Here is a 14,383-nt window from a genome sequence, read left to right on the forward strand (position 1 = left end):
AGTGGAAGTGTTTCAGATATTCTGCACAAAGAACAAAAGAAGCTACTTTTATTGGTACATCAATAATTGTCCAACAAAAGTCCTTGTTCTAAGAAATCATACGAGGTCCCAAATTTTGGAAACCCAGGAAAATCCCAACCAGGATCCAAGTTTCGGCAACCGATGTCGCATTCTTCAGGGGCAACAAATGATGTCGGACAAATCGTCCTTGAAAAGAGCATATTGGCATCTCTATGTAAGAAGCGCGCCTAGAGGATATTCTGCGCCAGAGTTGGGGTGATTTTGGAGCTCTTTGACCAGCCCACTTTACATGGAAAGAGAGCAATCTTCAGCTTGGAAAAGAGACGACTGAAGGGAGATAGGATTGAAGTCTACAAAATCCTGAGTGGAGTAGAACGGGTACAAGTGGATCGATTTATCACTCAGTCAAAAATTACAAAGAAGGTCCATCAAGCCCAGAATCCTGTTTCCAACAGTGGCCAACCCAGGTCCTAAGTACCAGACAGAAGCCCAAAGAATATCAACATTCCAGAGCTGAGATTGTGATGTCATAATGTCTCATTCCACCAATGCCTAAGAGCCAACCTCAGCAGTGATGTCACAATGGCTTCATTGTCCTAGACTTGGTTCACATAAGAACTTAAAATCGTGTCGATCTAAACATTCCAACAGTCAAACAAACTAAAACTGAAGGTGACCAAGGCAAGTATGTTTTCCTGTCTAAGCCCTCGAGAATGGAATGAGATCCTGTTGTATATACGCTAGCAGGAAAACTTGAGTAATTTTAAAAGATTATTAAAAAGATATTTATTCTGCAAGATGACGTTTGGGAACTGAGGGTTCCTTTGCTTAGTTGAACACTGGTCGTTAACATGTTTTGTACTTGTTTAATGTTATTGTACATGTATTGTTGTTTTATTATATATGTTTTTGTTGTGTCCCATACTGGGACAGGCCGAAGGTCCATCAAGCCCAGTATCCTGTGGCCAATCCAGGTCAGAAGTACCTAGCTAGATCCCAAGTAGTAAAATAGATTTTATGCTGCTTATCCTAGGAATAACATAGAATTTTCTAAAGTTCATGTTAATAATGGCTTATGAAGGTTTTTGTTAGGAAAGTATCCAAACCTTTTTTTTAATCCCTGCTAAGCTAACTGCTTTCTCCAGATTCTGTGACAATGAATTCCAGAACCATAAGAGTAACAGGGAGGAGAGCTAAAACGAATTAAAAAAAAAATCTTTTAGTGCATAATGAAGCTCTGGAGTGTATTTCTGTACCAAGGAAACTAGCACGGTAGGGCTTTAAAGGGTTTACCACAGGTAGGCAGACAAAATAGCACAGTACGACTCTGGTACACTCTGTGTCCTGGGATTCATAGCAACAGAGTCTCTGCCCTCCTATCTATCACATCCTCAACCTATTGCTCTCCACTGCAACTGTCCTTGATGCCTTCAAACATGCCATGGTCACAGCCCTCCTCAAGAAACCCTCACTGGACCTCGGATGTCCCTCCAACTATTGCCCCATTTCCTTCCTACCCTATTTATCGAAGTTACTTGAACGTGCTGTTCATCATCATTGCCTGGACTTCCTCTCATCCCAGGCTAGTCTGGATGTGCTTCAGTCAGGCTTTTGCCCGCTGCATTCCACGGAAACTGCCCTTACTAAAGTTTTCAATGACCTGTTCTTGGCCAGATCCAAAGGCCTCTACTCAAGCCTCATCCTTCTCGATCTGTCTGTCGCCTTTGATACTGTTGATCACTGCCTACTTCTTAATACGTTGTCCTTGTTGGGATTGCAGACTTCTGCTCTCTCCCATCACACCTTCAGTGTATGCAAAGGGGTGTCAGGTCAAAAGCGCGCCCGGACAAAGGCGCGAGCAGACAACTAAGCGCAGTGTGGAGGCGCGCGCCGAAGAAAAAGACTGTTTTTAGGGGCTACGATGGGGGTGTGGGGGGGGAACCCCCCCCACTTTACTTTATACAGATCGTGCCGCGTTGTGGGGGGTTTGGGGAAAAAGTTACGTTTTCACTAAAATGTGGGGGGGTTACAACCCCCCAAACCCCCCACAATGCCGCCACGATCTGTATTAAGTAAAGTGGGGGGGGGCTACCCAACAAAAACCCCCGTCGCAGCCCCTAAAAACAATCTTTTTCTTCGGCGCGCACCTCCATCTTGCGCTCAGTTGTCGGCGCGCGCCTTTGTCTTCCGCGTTACTGTCTATGAACCATGCAAAGGTGGTTCCTCCTCCACAGCCTTCCCACTATCGACTGATGTACCTCAAGGCTCTGTCCTGGGGCCGCATCCTTTTCTCTATCTACACTTGCTCACTAGTCTCCTCCCATGGCTTCCAGTATCACCTCTATGCTGACGACTCCCAGATCTACCTCTCTACGCCAAATATCTCTACTGAAACCCCCGGCCAGAGTCTCAGCTTGCCTGTCCGACATTGCCGCCTGGATGTCTCGCCACCATCTAAAATTGAATATGGCTAAAACAGTGCTGCTCATCTTCCCGCCTAAACCCACCTGTCCACTTCCCGCAATCTCCACCTCTGTGGACAACGCTCTCATCCTTCCTGTTTTGTCTGCTCGTAATCTCGGGGTCATCTTTGACTCCTCTCTCTCCTTCACCACCCAGAAACAACCTATCGCTAAAACCTGCTGCTTCTTCCTCTATAATATTACCAAAATCCGACCCTTCCTCTCTGAGCACACCACCGAAACACTTTTCCACGCCTTCTAAACTAAATTAAACTAAACCTTAGGTTTATATACCGCACCATCTCTATGGTTGTGGAGCTCGGCACGGTTTACAGGAGTTGTAAAGAGAAAGGAACTACAAGGTAAGAACTAGAAAAGGGTTAGAGGGCTAGGATGTCAAAAGAGGAGGAAAAGTTAGATTTTTGAGAATAACCAGGTTTTCAGAAGTTTACGGAAGGGTTGGAGAGCACTCAGGTTCCGGAGGGGGAGGTGAGGTTGTTCCAGATGAGCTTAGACTACTGCAACTTGCTACTCTCAGGCCTTCTGCTTAGCCATCTCGCTGCCCTCCAATCCGTCTAGAATTCGGCTGCACAACTTATATTCTGGGAGAGTTGCTATACTTAACATTACCCCTCTCCTAAAGTCACTTCATTGGCTTCTCATCCGTTTCCAAATACAAGTCAAACTCCTTTTACTGACCTACATCTGCACTCACTCAGCTGCCCCTCACTCTCTCTCTTCGCTTATCTCCTACTATGTTCCCCCAGCAAGCTCCGCTCAGCTGGTAAGTCCCTCCTATCTGTGTCCTTCTCCTTCTCTACCAACTCCAGACTCCGTCCCTTCTGCCTTGCTGTGCCGTATGCTTGGAACAAGCTGCCCGAATCCCTATGGCAAGCTCTGTCTCTGGCAGTGTTCAAGGCCTGTTTAAAAGCCCACCTCTTTGAAAGTACTTTTGACTCCTAACTCCTGTCACCTTGGGTTCTGCATCCCCAATCCTTTATGTCATGTCTGTCTGTCCAAGCTAGACTGTAAGCTCTTCTGAGCAGGGACCATCTGTAAATGTCAGCCCACCCCTTTGAGAGTGCTTTCGACTCCTAACTCCTCTCACCTTGGGTTCTGCATCCCCAACCCTGTCTGTCTGTCCAAGCTAGATTGTAAGCTCTTCTGAGCAGGAACCGTCTATAAATGTCAGCCCACCTTTTTGAGAGTGCTTTCAACTGCTAACTCCTCTCACATTGGGCTCTGCATCCCCAACTCTCTATGTCATGTCTGTCTGACCAAGCTAGATTGTAAGCTCTTCAGAGCAGGGACAGTCTATAAATGTCAGCCCACCTCTTTGAGAGTGCTTTTGACTCCTAGCTCCTCTCACCTTGGGTTCTGCATCCCTAACCCTATGTGTCATGTCTGTCTGTCCAAGTTAGATTGTAAGCTCTTCTGAGCAGAGACTGTCTATAAATGTCAAAATGTACAGCACTGCTTAAGCCTTTCAGTGCTGTATAAGTGATAAGTAGTAGTAGTGATGTTATCTATTTATGTAATTCAAAGTGCTATAGTTGGTTCAGTGAATTAATATTTCTGGTTTTGCGGATGTTCCGTTTCCCATTGATTGGCTGAGGGATAAGTGACATCACCAGAGTTCCACCCAGTTCTGCTGGTTCTCAGCTCTCCCCCATTTGGATCTGCAGGGCATACGATGCTCAGAAAGTGAGGGGGGGCGGTCCCCGCTGGGGGCCGTATGGGTGGGGCTGCCGGCAGCCCTCCTCCTCTCCGCGCGCACACCCCTCCCCTTCCCCGTACCTCTAGTTGAAGTTTTTACGACGGTGAACAATGTGCTCTTCGTGACACCATCATCTCTCCCTCTGACGTCACTTCCACGTGCCATGCGTAGGATGTGATAGAGGGAGAGCCAGTGGGGTCGCGAGGAGCACGTTGTTGACCACCACAAAAAGTTCAACTAGAGCAGGAGTGTCAGAGTCCCTCCTTGAGCGCCGCCATCCAGTCGGGTTTTCAGGATTTCTCCAATGAATATGCATGAGATCTATTTGCATGTATTGCTTTCATTGTATGCTAATAGATCTCATGCATATTCATTGGGGAAATCCTGAAAACCCAACTGGATTGCGGCCCTCGAGGAGAGACTTTGACACCCCTGAACTAGAGGTACGGGGAAGGGGAGAGGCGCCACCGCCCCGAATACTAACTCTGTGATCCCAGAAGCCATAGAACAAACCCATAATTATTTGTTTTATAAAATGATTTTTATCGGAGGAATAGTTCTCTGTCATTCTTTGCATCCTTCATTTGCTATAATTCCTGGCAGTGGCGTAGCAAGAGTAGGAGGTGTCAGGGCAGGTGGTGACACACCTGCGTCCTTCTCTGAACCACTCCCACCCTCCCTTCCCCTCCTACCTCTTTAAATCTTCACCAGTGCAAGCAGCTTCTTAGCCTGCTGCTTTCCCTCTGATGTCACTTCCTGGCCCCGCGACCAGGAAGTGATTTCAGAGGGGAGCCAGGCTGGCACGAGCAGCGGGCCAGAGAAGTTGCTCACACTGGCAAAGATTTAAAGAGATATGGGGGGGAAGGGAGGGTGTGATTGTGGCTTGGGGGAGGGCGGAGAGGTGCCAATACCCCCCCACCAAGACAGCGCCCAGGCACCCCCCCTTACTTCATCACTGATTCCTGGGTCAACTAACCCAGCTAACAATGGGCTAGATTCACTAAGCAAACCAATCGTGTACTAATCGATTTGCGATCCCGACCCGATTCACTAACCTCGTGGCCGATCCGATTCTGATCCGCGCATGCAAATGAGGGTAAATGGCATGCAAAGTAGGAAGGGACGTGATTCACTAAACTTTTCCAGGCACACCAACTGGGCTGGCCGATCCAAAATGCCACTCACAACCTTTCCTGCTCTCTGCCGACCTCTCCTGCCTTTTTCAGCCCCGACTTTCCTCTCGCCGCCCTGCTCTCTGCCCCGAATCCCCGACTCGCCACCCCGATTCTCCTGCCCTTCCCCCACAGTGCAAACCCGTGGTTTTAACCCGCGGGTTTAAAGCGGGTTAAAACCACGGGCTCGCAAAGTAGTAAAAAAACAGAAAAAAAGCTGCTTGCAGCTCCGTAAGCATGCGCAGACCGTCTACAGATGGTCTACGCATGCTTCAGGATCGCTCATTAGCGATCCATGTGGTCGGTGGGGGACGTTCCTCCGATCGCCCTCATTTGCATGCTGGCCTTTAGTGAATTTGTCGGCCACGGAAAGGAAGATTAGTGAATCTCGGCCAATTTCTGTAATCCATTCTTGAACAAAACGGGTAAAGGTGGAATAGAAATATTTGTATAATCTAATCCTTCCGAGAAGAACCTTCTGACTGTTCAGAGTCCATCTGTCTTTCAGCGTGTGGTACAAAGAAAACATTTCTGTGTCTTTTCTTTCAGCGAGGACAGAGTTGTAGAGCACTACAAGAAGCTAAACGGCCAAAGCAGAGGACAAGCCATTGTGAAGTAAGTGCGCTTAGGTGGCGCATTTTTCTCCTCAGCAGGTTACTGGAGCTCCAAGTGTAACCTCTAGTACTTCTGCAGGTTTTCAGTGATACTCACCGTTGACCGATTAAATTAGCATAAGCCTGAAAGTAGAGACCAACCGAATTTCAGCTTTGGATTTGTCACCGAAAAAGGCCCGAAATCCGAGTTCAGGTTTCGGCTGAAAAGTCCAGGCCTTTTCACCTGAAATTGAAGCTCACTCCTCCCTCTTTGCCTCCTAACTAGGGTTACCATGTGGCTCCAGAAAAAGGATTAAGACAGGGATGTCAAAGTCCCTCCTCGAGGGCCGCAATCCAGTCGGGTTTTCAGGATTTCCCCAATGAATATGTGTTGAAAGCAGTGCATGCAAATAGATCTCATGCATATTCATTGGGGAAATCCTGAAAACCCGACTGGATTGCGGCCCTCGAGGAGGGACTTTGACACCCCTGGATTAAGACATCCGGGTTTTACTTCCATTCTTTTCAGTGGAAATAAATCCGGATATCGCAATCTGTCCTCTTTTTTCTGGAGTCCTATGGTAACCTAACCTACCCCTCAGGCTGCTGGAGCCTACCTTAAGTAACCCTGGAGGTCTTGTGGCCTGTTCAGGGGAGGAATAAAGCTTCCTGGATATCGAGCAGTAGTCTTGAGAGACTACTGTAGAAGAGCCCCGGTATCTATATTGAGATTGCTCCTGTATATGCCCGTCCGAAACTCAATAAGGCTGCCGGGACCTCAAGCGACAGTCTCATGAGACTACTAGTGGAAGCCATTTTGAAGGAGGTTGAGGCTTCTGCTTAGGGGGAGGGGGCTGCGAGGGGTGCTGCCACCGAATGTTGGGTTTGGAAGGGGGCTGCTGCTGGCAAGTGGGTCCAGGAGGGGAACGAGACCAATTTCATTTTCGTCTTTGGTTTTTGCTGAAGCCAAGTGGCCAATTTCAGTCACAGATTGGGTTTTGGCAGAAATTGAAGATCCTGCTTTTGTTTGGGCCCTGCTTGAAAGTTGTGGGCAGCACAGCTTCACTGTGAGTGTGGTACATTATGGGGGTCATTTACAAACAATGCATGCTAATTTATGCACATAAAGAGGGCATGATGACAAGGTGTGGTGATAAAGGGACGTAGGCACTGGCTTTCCTATATAGACTAGGGCCCGGATTCTCTCAACAGCGCTGTTATTGGCTGCTGGCGATTGCATGTCAGTCATGCGATGGTGCCATTTAGGGAATCGCGCCTCCAGCAAAGATAGGCCCGGGTTTTCAAGGCATACATTCTTGGCGTCTACCTTTGACATGAATCTTGCCTAACGCCACTTCCGGCATTATCTAGCGCCACTATAAGAACATAAGAATAGCCTTATTGGGTCAGACCAATGGTCTATCAAGCCCAGTAGCCTGTTCTTACGGTGGCCAATCCAGATCACTAGTACCTGGCCAAAACCCAAAGAGTAGCAACATTCCATACAGAACCCCAAAGAATAGCAAAATTCCGGAATCCCAAATAGTAGCAACATTCCACACAGAACCCCAAAGAATAGCAGGATTCCAGAATCCCAAAGAGTAGCAACATTCCATACAGAACCCCAAAGAATAGCAGGATTCCAGAATCCCAAAGAGTAGCAACATTCCATACAGAACCCCAAAGAATAGCAAGATTCCAGAATCCCAAAGAGTAGCAACATTCCATATAGAATCCCAAAGAATAGCAAGATTCCTGAATCCCAAAGAGTAACAAGATTCCGGAATCCCAAAGAGTAGCAACATTCCATACAGAATCCCAAAGAATAGCAAGATTCCAGAATCCCAAAGAGTAATAAGATTCCGGAATCCCAAAGAGTAGCAACATTCCATGTTACCGATCCAGGGCAAGCAGTGGCTTCCCCCATGTCTTAATAACAGACTATGGACTTTTCCTCCAGGAACTTGTCCAAACCTTTTAAAAACCATCTATGCTATCTGCTCTTACCACATCCTCTGGCAATGCGTTCCAGAGCTTAACTATTCTCTGAGTGAAAAAGAATTTCCTCTTATTGGTTTTAAAAGTATTTCCCTGTAACTTCATTGAATGTCCTATAGTCTTTGTCATTTTTAACGGAGTGAAAAATCGATCCCCTTGTACCCGTTCTACTCCACTCAGGATTTTGTAGGCTTCAATCCTATCTCCACTCAGCCATCTCTTTTCCAAGCTGAAGAGCCCTAACCGTTTTAGTCTTCCCTCATATGAGAGGAGCTCCTTCCCCTTTATCTTTTTGGTCGCTTTTCTTTGAACCTACAGTGGCGTTAGGCATGATTCTGGCACCGTTTTCTTAGGTGCTGGTAGGTGTCTTGAAATTTATTTTAAGTACCATTTTAAATGGCATTTTGGACTTAACTTAGGTGCTTATATTAAGATGCTGTTTAGAGAAATTGGGCCTAGAAGCTTAAGTGCCTTTAGACGCACCTAACAATTAGGCGTGAGTACTTATTGGGTTAGTATTAGCTCCGCCCACATCCCCTTGTAATTACAGACTGTTTAAGTTACGTGGGTATTCACAGAATAGCTCTTTGGTAGAATTTTAGCCATTAGCATAATGTCGCACGTGCACATGTGTAAATACCATTATTTCAAACCTTTACGCACATTTAGGGCATGTAAATATTAACACCTGTTAGAGAATTGTCCCAAAATATCTTAAATGGTATTCGCATGCATTGCTACTAAATGACTCCAGGTTTATTTATAGGTCAGTTTTCAGAGGGATGTCCATGGGTAACACGTGGCTAACCTCAGAAGCCCCCCACCCCATATGCAAATGTCTTTCATGCATATCCATTGCGGATATCCTGAAAACCTGACTGGCAAGGGGCTACTCCTGGACCGGATTGAGAAAACTGCTTTAAATCAAAACTTGGCAGCAGCAGCACAGCCTGGGGGAATTGTCAGAGGAGGGTCTGCAGGGAGTTTCCCTCCTAAAGCTGGCTTGCACCCGCTCTCTATGTATATATACTGCTGAAAATTCACAACGGTTAGTATTCATTGTTTGTGTGGAGCTTATAATGAATGATTTGTATTGATTTTATGTTGTTGTATTTCGTAGCCTATGTGACATTATGGGGTAAAGATCTGGAACAATGGCTTACGCCTACTACTTATGGGGAATTTCGGAAACGCCTAAAAACACATCTGTTCCTGAAGTACAGTGGTACCTTGGATTACGAGCATAATCCGTTCCAGGAGCATGCTCGTAATCCAAAATGCTCGTTTATCAAAGTGAATTTCCCCCTAGAAAATAATGGAAACTCGCTTTGATACGTTCCCCCCCTCCCCCAATAACCAGCATCGCTCCCCCCCCCCCCCCCGCTCGCAAAGGCCCCTCGCTCCAACCGGCACCCCCCCAGCCCGAACAACTTAAACTTAACACACACCCCCCCCCCCCGTCTAGCGCAGGCACAGATCGTGTGCCTAGAAGATCTTCCGGCTTCTGCCTGCCTGCCTTGAGCATGCGCAGATACATGCTCAAGGCAGGCAGAAGCCGGAAGATCTTCTAGGCACACGATCTGTGCCTGTGCAAGACGGGGGGGGGGGGTAAGTTTAAGTTGTTCGGGTGGGGGGAGTCGGTTCGTGCGGGGGAGGGTGCCGGTTGGAGCGAGGGGGCCTTTGCGAGCGGGGGGGGGGGGAGCGATGCCAGTTATCGGGGGGAGGGGGGGTGCTCGCAAATCGAGTCAATACTCGGTTTGCGAGTCAAAAGTTTTGCTGAGTGTTTTGCTCGTCTTGCAAAACACTCGCAAACCGAGGTTTGACTGTACTTAAGTAGCTGATTTGTACAATCTTATTCCACGATAACTGATCTCTAGAGCTGTTAGTCACTAGCTTTTAACTTTGTTAGTTCCACTTCATTTGTAGCATTTTTAATCATTGTAAGCCGCACAGAACTTCACAGTCCTGCGGTATATAAACTATTATTATTATTAAATAATGTGGTAACTCAGTATATAGATATGTCAGTCAGAAATGTACATCCAGGGAAGGCGATGCCAAATATTGTCGTGTGATCTGTGGTTTGCTTGTTACAATCCTGATTTTTCTTTTCTTTTAGTTATATAAGTATTGTGGAATCCCTTCCGACCTACGGTGTGCATTATTATGCAGTGAAGGTACGCTGGGCCAGGGCAGATGTGCGCACGTGTTGGAGAAGCAACTTATGCGGAATCGCTGATGGTTTCAGCGAAAACCAGATGTTCAGCCCTAGCTGACTCGTTGCAAATCAGCACTTCAGCTCTGTTGTCAGGACTCTTGGCTATTTGTATGTTTTTAAAACCGATACCCCAAAAAACTAAGCAGCTTACAATTCAAGCACGCACAATTTAAAAACAATACATGACAAAAGAGACCTAACAATAAAGTCTGCTCGGATTGCATTTGAAAAAAAACAATTATTCTTTAAGAGAATGCCTGCAAAACCAAACTTGTTTTCCCCAGTTTTAAACTGAGAAAAAGATGTACAAAACCAAACCAATCGGCTTGTTTGGATGTTGCTTGTGAATACTTTGCAAAAAAAAGGCAACTTAAAACAGTTTACAGAAAGTACCTTAATTTATAATGGCATACTTTTACCCCCTTTTACAAAACCGTAGTGGCGGTAACAGCGCGGCTGGTGCTAAAATCCGCACTACGGTTTTGTAAAAGGGAGGGGTAGAAGTACATGGAAATAAATAAAAATCCCCTCCTCCCCAGTCCTCACTTTCATCAGGGGTAGAACACAACAATTATGTAACATCATTCACACGATGCAGAAATATCAAAGACAAAATCATAATATACATGAATTGCAATATACAGTGTTCCCCCGCGAATTCGCGGTTCGTGGATTCACTGATTCGCGGTATTCTCTGACCGCCTCTTCCTGTACTAAAGTCGGGCTACACCAATCAGGAGCTACCTGTCAAAGCCTTGCTTTAGTAACAGGAAGAGGTGGTTGGAGCATGAAATTCGTGGGAGTTCCTGGAACGGAACCCCCGCGAATATCAGGGGAGTACTGTACAATTAAAATGAACAAAAGATTCCCAAAATAGTCCACAGTCTGGCCTTAATATCTCATATGACAGATTTCCGACATGATGATTCTCCTCCCCCCCCCACCTCCCCTGCCCTCCGAAGCATCACTGTGGTGCAGAACAGGGATATTGGGTCACCACTAGCTGGAAGGTTTGGATTGGCTCTGGTCTGGCCAGTCCAAGGCACACAGAAAGAAAGGGCCTGATATTAAAAAGAAACTTGAGCCCCTAAATTCATGCTTTGCAATTAGGATCCTTTGTTTGGCGCCCTTTGACAAAGCTGCAGGGAAGTCTGGGCTTAAGGCTTGGTAACCCACGCACGACGCCCAGATTTCCTTCGGCCTAGAAGTCAGCCATGTATTTATTTATGTTGTGTTCTCCTAAAAGGCGCTAGAGGCCGGCAAGGTCGGAGCATTTACCAGCCCGCGCTAAAAACCTCTAACGACGTTTAGTAAAAAGAGTCCTTAGTTTGCAGTTCATGCATTATCGTTTACTTGCAAAAAATAAAATAATGCGGAGGCACTTGCCACTTCCTGCTCCAGATTCTATAAATTACGCCTGAAGTTAGTGGCTAGATCATTGCACCTGGCCGATCTAAATGCCTAACTTAATTTTTTTAATTGGTTTGATCAGTGCCTTTAATTGAAAACACCGTTTAAAAAACCATTTAAAAACTTACCTCCCCCTTTTACAAAACCGTAGCGCAGTTTTTAGCGCTGGCTACGGTAACAGCTTTGACGCAGTTACTGCTGTGGCCAGTGCTAAAAACCGTGCTACGGTTTTGTAAAAGGGGGGGATTAATTAGCTGGTAGTCGCCTGGCCTAAATGGCAGTGCGCCTAAGGATTCAACGCTTACCTGCGCCTAAGATTGCACAAGCACCGCTAGACTTGATTCCATTGGCCATTGCGCTCAACGGCACCGAGCAGTTAGTCACTGTTTCTGGAATCAAAGCCTAAGTGCGCCCAGTTAGCATCCGCTAGGGCGAGCGGGCGCCCATTCTCTCCTCTGCAAAAAAATGTTTATAAGAAATAGCCGACGTGTGGATTAACCAACAAGATATTGCCAAATGCTTTCATTCTTTTTGCTGAGCCTAACTCCATTGGCCTATTTTCAGCCAAATTTAAGAGCCTAAGAATTCGGCTTAATTTAGGAGCTTAAAAGCTGTGCTTTCAATTTTAGGCCTGGCAATTATTTGCCTAGATTTATGAGCCTAGCACTGAAAATCTGTGCTAAGTTTCTAAGTCTTCTTCTGCACCTTAAAGTCTCCTCTGTTGCCACCGACTTTTTATGCTTCTAAGTTTAGGGAGTTAATGAAATTTTGAGCATAAATGAAATCACTAAATTCTAGTATATTTTCAGCAAACCTAATTTAAAAACATAACTCTGAAAATTAGGTGCACACATCCTTTGAATATCAGGCCCAAAACTAGAGAATGACATGGGGACAAATTTTTCCCCATCCCCACAGGAACTCATTTTCCCATCCCATCGAGTTCTTTTCCAGTCCCTGCCCCATCCCTGCAAGCTCCGTCCTCATCTGCACAAGCCTCAAACCCTTTAAAATCCTAAGTAGCAACATTCTAGAGCTCAGATTGTGATGTCATAATGCCTCATTCCTCCAATGCCTAAGCTCCGTCCTCATTTGCACAAGCCTCAGACCCTTTTGAATCCTAAGTAGCAACATTCTAGAGCTCAGATTGTGATGTCATAATGCCTCATTCCACCAATGCCTCAGCTCCGTCCTCATCTGCACAAGCCTCAAACACTTTAAAATCCTAAGTAGCAACATTCTAGAGCTCAGATTGTGATGTCCTAATGCCTCAATCCACCAATGCCTGAGCTCCGTCCTCATTTGCACAAGCCTCAAACACTTTAACATCCTAAGTAGCAACATTCTAGAGCTCAGATTGTGATGTCATAATGCCTCATTCCACCAATGCCTAAGCTCCGTCCTCATCTGCACAAACCTCAAACTTTAAAATCATAAGGGTTCGAGGCTTGTGCAGTTAAGGTAGAGCTTACAGGAATGGGACAGTGACAAAACTCGCAGGGATGGGATGGGAAAATTGAGTTCCTACAGGCCCCGTGTCATTCTCTATACCAGAAACCAGCTCCTGTTTGAGAAACTGTCTACAATCGCTGCTCCTGGGGACAATTTTAAAACTGCCTGTAAACGTCTTCTGTTGTTCCCACAGATTGCAAGCTGAGTTTCAAAGGGAAGCTATTAAGGCTGTGCCAAATTTTCAGATCTGATTCAGTTCAGCCCTGAGTATGTTATTCATATGCTATTTGGAACAGCTGTGGGTCCCCAGTGAGTGGCTAAGTTCCTTTGGTTTTTCACCCCAACCATAGGGGGGTCCTTTACTGGGGCTTTTTACAGGATGTTCCACTGGACTTAATGAAAGAAGTCTGCTTTGCATTTCAAGACATCCGTTAGCCTTCATCAACCGTGGCTGGCAGAGGAGAGCGCTTGATGGCTGCTGAGTTTTGCTAACGCCACGGCTTCTGAAATGCTGTAATCCAGCAGCAGCCTGGTGATTCTGCCAAACTCCGAGCCCTGAAGCCAGGAGATGTAATTTCAGGATTTCTGAGGAAGGGCATGAAAAGGAAAAAGTGTTCTCATAGGCAGCATTGCTTTCTCCCTCTCTCTCTCTCTTCCCTTACAGGACAAGCAGGGCATTCCCTGGTGGTTAGGACTGAGCTACAAAGGGATTTTTCAGTATGACTACCACGACAAAGTGAAACCAAGGAAGGTGAGTGGCCTTTTCCAAGATTTGTGCAAGGTGGAGAACATGGGGGGTGTTGGCACACTGAACCGTTAGGAGAAGTCATGCAGTGCTGGGCCCATGTAGCGTGAACCCTTCAGATTTTGGTGTTGGATAAGGTCCGATATAGGTCTCTCTGCGTTACTGTGTTTGCAAAGCGCTGCTGCTGAAAACACAGTTATTGGTTAATGCATTTCTGTAATATTTCGTAGCAGTTAGTAATGAAGATGTTCTTGTCTTCATAAGATATGTATCTTTAATTGGTGACCGGCAGTATATAAATTTTTAACATAAACAATAATAAATACGTACTACGCAAGCTCCCAAAATCCGAGATTCACTGCCCCTCCCCTCCCCCTACCTCAACTAGGACAAACATTACCAGAAAGGGAAAAACAAGGCGATTCTAAAACGGGGCACGTCCTGCACAGAATCTTGATCTTTCACAGGTCAGTGGACACTTGAACACGGAGGAGGCAGCAAAGTGGCTTAAGTGCTATTCTGCAAGAGTGGTCATAAGCAGCCTGGTATGTAAATGCAAATGCGAGAGGGGCGGAGCTTCCTTTCGCATGCACAA

General features: G+C 46.2%; 1 protein-coding gene across 5 annotated transcripts in view; it reads left to right on the forward strand.

The window, feature by feature from the left end:
- The window catches only part of FRMD4A (FERM domain containing 4A), a 608,938-nt gene that overhangs the window by 486,711 nt on the left and 107,844 nt on the right, over positions 1-14,383 (forward strand). For all 5 annotated transcript variants that reach the window (XM_033958473.1, XM_033958474.1, XM_033958475.1 and 2 more), the window contains exons 9-11: positions 5,922-5,987; positions 10,083-10,140; positions 13,708-13,794. In XM_033958473.1, the coding sequence (XP_033814364.1) occupies positions 5,922-5,987; positions 10,083-10,140; positions 13,708-13,794 (211 nt within the window). The remainder of the gene's footprint in view (positions 1-5,921; positions 5,988-10,082; positions 10,141-13,707; positions 13,795-14,383) is intronic.

Source organism: Geotrypetes seraphini, chromosome 9, assembly GCF_902459505.1.
Source record: "Geotrypetes seraphini chromosome 9, aGeoSer1.1, whole genome shotgun sequence".
In the NCBI taxonomy this organism is placed as follows: Eukaryota; Metazoa; Chordata; class Amphibia; order Gymnophiona; family Dermophiidae; genus Geotrypetes; species Geotrypetes seraphini.